The sequence below is a fragment of the Brassica oleracea genome, chromosome C1 (assembly GCF_000695525.1).
Source record: "Brassica oleracea var. oleracea cultivar TO1000 chromosome C1, BOL, whole genome shotgun sequence".
Lineage (NCBI taxonomy): Eukaryota > Viridiplantae > Streptophyta > Magnoliopsida > Brassicales > Brassicaceae > Brassica > Brassica oleracea.
In genome coordinates this window covers 4,903,360-4,907,914 of record NC_027748.1, presented here as the reverse complement: position 1 = coordinate 4,907,914, position 4,555 = coordinate 4,903,360, and the positions used below count along the sequence as shown (strand labels likewise).

Sequence of the window (4,555 nt, the reverse complement as noted above, 5' to 3'; positions counted from 1 at the left end):
CGTGTATTTGATTGTCCAAGATAAATCTACCACCCAATTCCTTACGGTCATGTGATTTTGATATTTTAAAATTAATTAGACTATGAAAAATATCCTTACAATTCACTAGAAAAAAACTGCATACGCAATTAGAAGAATTAATTATCATCTGACATCTTTGCTTTCTATGATATTTGCTTCTTATATACCTTTGATTTTGGATTATTCCTACATTATATCGTTTTCACAGTTACATTTTTGATTGCTAGATAGGTCTATGGTTATACTTATACCTTTACCTTTGTTAAAGATACTTCAGATTATTCCATGACAATATATATATGTTCACACAGAACAGAAGTAAACATGATATGTCCTGCATTCAATTCAAAGGACAGTAAAGACTAAAGAGTCTTCTGGGTCCAGTTAGAATATATTTAAAGTAAAATTTAGCGAAAAAGTTGACAATCATCCCAATTATTAGCCATAATTATTACAGACACATTAACATGATGTCTACCTGTATTTGTAATTTGAAATAACCTATCTGCTTTCCTTTTATGCTATAGGTTGTTAACAAATCTATTGTAGATGGAGCTAATATATTCAATCATTTAGTAATGAAGTGTGCTAGGAATTGTACTGCTACTATAGTTGTACTACAAACACATGACTAATGCGTATTGTGTGAGTGAAAGGTTTTTCTTTTTTTATATTGGTCGAAAGGAACCGAATTGATTATTAAAGAAAAAAGAAAAAAAAAAGGAAACCGAATTTAAGATCTATTGAATCGAACGGTCAAGAACGTATGTTATTTCAGGAGATTAAGATCCTACATCACACACACGTGCCTAAAACTGAACCTTCTCTCTCTGTCAGACTCTTTTCTCTATAAAATCCTCGGCCCACACTAGTTTGGAGACAGGACACTCAATCAAAAGAAAGAAAAAACAAAACCTTCCATTTCAAGAAAGCATCGTTTTAGTTTGTGTGTGCGTCCGAAAATGGAAGATCTTGACGATGAGTACAAGAATTATTGGGAAACCACAATGTTTTTCCAAAATCAAGAACTCGAATTTGACAGGTACTTTTAGAATCTGTCTAAGTACCTCTTTTCTGTTTTTTCTTTTGTTTTTAGTGGTCATTGATTAATGAAGTTGTTTTAAGTTATAAATTGAAATTTAGTTGGCCGCTAGAAGAAGCTTTTTCGGGTTCCGGCGAGTCAAGTTCGCCGGACGGAGCAGCAACGTCGCCGGTGACTTCAAAGAACGTTGCCTCTGAGAGGAAGAGACGGGAAAAGCTTAACCAGAGACTCTTTGCTCTCCGATCTGTCGTTCCCAATATAAGCAAGGTGTGATTAGTACTTCCACTAATACTTCCAGTAATGGTTTCTCTTAATTAATTTAATCAACTGTCCCTTTTTATTTTATTTTTATACCCAAATAATTCAATAAAATAAAATTTGTCACCAGCAAAGATTTTCTGGGTCAACAGAAATTAAATAACTAAATTCTTTCTTTCAAGGAAATAAAAACTATAAGATATATTCAATATAGTTTAACCAAATCCAACCAACCATTAAAAAAATGGCAAAAGTAACCATGTCAAGCCAAACTAATATATATTTTGGTCCCCAAATTACCCCAATAGTGTAGAAGTGATCTATACATGTAATGAATTATTAGAACTTTACTTAATTGTTACATGTTTATTTATATTATATATATAGTTGGACAAGGCATCTGTCATCAGAGATTCAATAAACTATCTGCAAGACCTTATTGACCAAGAGAAGAAACTGGAAGCAGAGATCAGAGAGCTCGAATCACGATCAATGTTGCTAGATAACCCTACAAGAGATTACGATTGCATCAATAATTTCGCGGGAAATCAGCAGCAAGATCTCTCATGCATTAATGCCATGAGATCAAAGAAGTCCAGGCAGATGGATTACAATACTTTTGGATCATCAATCACTAGAGTGCATAATCACTCCCTCATCGAAGTTCTCGAAGTAAGTACTATCACATGTTTTTATTTAAAGGTTTCAAAATAGTAAAAGTTTAATTCCAAATTTTATAAAAATGAAAAGATGACGGTGACATGTATGGGAGAGAAGACAGTGGTGGTATGCATAACATGTAGCAAGAAGAGAGAGACAATGTTGCAGCTTTGTAAATTGTTGGAGTCTTTGAATCTCAACATTCTCACTACTAACTTCTCTTCCTTCTCATCTCGTCTCTCTACCACTCTCTTCCTCCAGGTTTCACCTCTCTCTCTCTTTTTTCTTACAACTTTTGTCTCCTTAAATAGTGTCTATATTTTTTATATGATTTGGTGAAATTACAACATTTATGTGTTGTTAACTAGCACAGATGCATTGTAACATTAGTCATTGTTAGAGGTCAAAGTTAAACTCTAAAACGGAATACATTAAAAATGACTTTGTTTGTCACTTGACGGCACGTAGATAAAGCTCTTAGGTGGACATCAATCAATCAATCATGTGAATAAAAAACATATGACTAAAATAATCTAGCCGACTGGGTTGTTCTTTTTTTTTTGGCTAACAAACATTGGTTCTTATTCATTTCACAATAGTGGAAAGACAAATTCTTGATATATTCTAAACTTTTTTTTGTGGAAATCACTATCAAATTCAAAAGGGTTAACCTTTAGAAGGACCCATTTAATTACTACTTTTGTTCCCACATGTCTCCATTCAGTAGACCTTAATTCATTCTAAGTAAATAAAAATTATATAATCTGGACATCATAATCAATTATATAAAGCTCCAATTATTGAGATGGCTTCGAGCCCATCATTTCTATTTTGAATTTCACCTTGACTTTTGTGGAGGGATTAGATTCTCTCAAAAGTTAAATGTCATTAAAAATTAGAATAATTTGGTTAAATCTGTGTGAAATCTTAGCCCCTCGTGTAGCATAATGCGTCGTTAGCTAAAATGTATTGCAGCAGTTGTAAAACGTGGCTATTTATAATCTCATGCGTTCTTTCTCGCTTTCCCGTTTTGAACGTGAGTTTTACCCACATTACAGTTACAAATATGATTATTTCTTGTCTAACAAATGAATACAATATGATATTTTGTGTTGTTTTCACCCACCTTTATAGCATTTTAGGTTTTTAACATATAGTATACTCAGACGCTAAAAATACAGTGAGAAATGGAGAGTTGGTAAGATCTTTACTCCTATCAATCTTTTCTTTAAAAAAGTGGATCATTTCATTTTGACAACCTCTCTTTATCTGTCGTTTTCAAATCATATCAGAACAATTATTTACCGTCCTTTATGTTGTCAACACCCATGCTTGTAGTATGTACAACAGATTTGAAATTAATTCAAGGAGCCAACTTACATGTAGAATACTTTCTGTGCTGAATTTGCAGGCGAATGAAGAAGAGAAGAGTACAGTAGAGACAAAGATACAAACGGCAATTGCAGCTTATAATGATCCAAATTGTTTTATCAACTTCTAATTTGTTTCATTGTACCAAAAACCAGTTCTTTTTATGCAATCTTTTTATGAAGATGTTTTGTTGTAAGATGGTACTATTGTAAGGGTTTATTTGAGCTTCAAAACACCTGATGGGTATTATTTAACTTCGTTAGCAGTCAAAACTAAGGACTTACACAGATGGTGCTTATTGTAAGTACTACATAAAGACGTTTACAAAATGTTTCTATTTGATCTGTGAAGTCATGCAAACAGATGTTGAGTAGCTCATAAGAAGTGACAGTAGGCATGTTAAGGAGTCATGTTCTGGCAGTCGTACAACTTTTTTATCGGTTTATTATTTGGTAAAATGTTTACCAATAAAAAAAATTTAAAGCTAAGAAATGTGTTACGTCAAAAGAGCTCAAGTTCTGTAATATAATAAGAGGAATTTACTCTCAGAGACACATTTCAAATTATGAATTACTCTCATAGACACTTTGGCCCAAACTAGACACTTTCTCTTAGTAAATTGCCATAACTACCCTTTATCTATGTAAAGAGTAACTATTGGATAAGTGTCTAACTAGATCGTAAAACCAAGAGACTGAACCAACCGATTTTCTCATCTTCATTATAACGATTAGAAAACTAGTGAGGAAAATAAAAAAAATCGAAATATAATGAAATCTTTTTCACTTTTGTAAGACAAATCCCCTTTTCAAAATCGATTACCCCCAGACATGAACCCTAATTTTGGCTCTTAACCAACTTCTACTAAAACCACAGATCGATCTGAACCCTAATCCACTTTCTCAAATTCGACATCTCCATCGTGGCGTCTTTGGTGAAGCGTCGGAACCGTCACTTTGTTCAAGCTTTCTGTCTCCACCTCTAGCTTTTGTTCGATCTGAAACTTTTCCGTCAGCTCTTCATACTCGACCATTGGTGAGTCACACCATGAATTCAGAAACTCCAATCCATTCTCAATCATGACTCTCTGTTCCTAATTTCATAAATATATCTAACAGATTCATATATGAAAAGTTAATTTCTTGTCTGATTTTTTATCTTGGTTCATGAGAGGAGGAGGAGGTGGGGGATGTCGTTGTGGTG

General features: G+C 33.3%; 1 protein-coding gene across 3 annotated transcripts; it reads left to right on the top strand.

Moving 5' to 3' along the window:
* Positions 1 to 888: 888 nt before the first annotated feature.
* Positions 889 to 3,620, top strand: LOC106295102 (transcription factor bHLH27-like). 3 transcript variants are annotated; one of them, XM_013730908.1, is made up of 6 exons: positions 889 to 1,063; positions 1,147 to 1,330; positions 1,709 to 1,993; positions 2,072 to 2,242; positions 3,116 to 3,179; positions 3,393 to 3,464. In XM_013730908.1, the coding sequence occupies exons 1-5, from the start codon at positions 984 to 986 to the stop codon at positions 3,152 to 3,154; spliced, it is 759 nt and encodes a 252-aa protein (XP_013586362.1). In that variant the 5' UTR covers positions 889 to 983; the 3' UTR covers positions 3,155 to 3,179; positions 3,393 to 3,464. The 3 variants fall into 3 exon arrangements, with proteins under 3 accessions (XP_013586362.1, XP_013586354.1, XP_013586346.1); XM_013730900.1 differs by lacking the exon at positions 3,116 to 3,179 and having other exon boundaries at positions 1,165 to 1,330; positions 3,393 to 3,620; XM_013730892.1 differs by lacking the exon at positions 3,116 to 3,179 and having other exon boundaries at positions 3,393 to 3,620.
* The last annotated feature ends 935 nt before the right edge of the window (positions 3,621 to 4,555 follow it).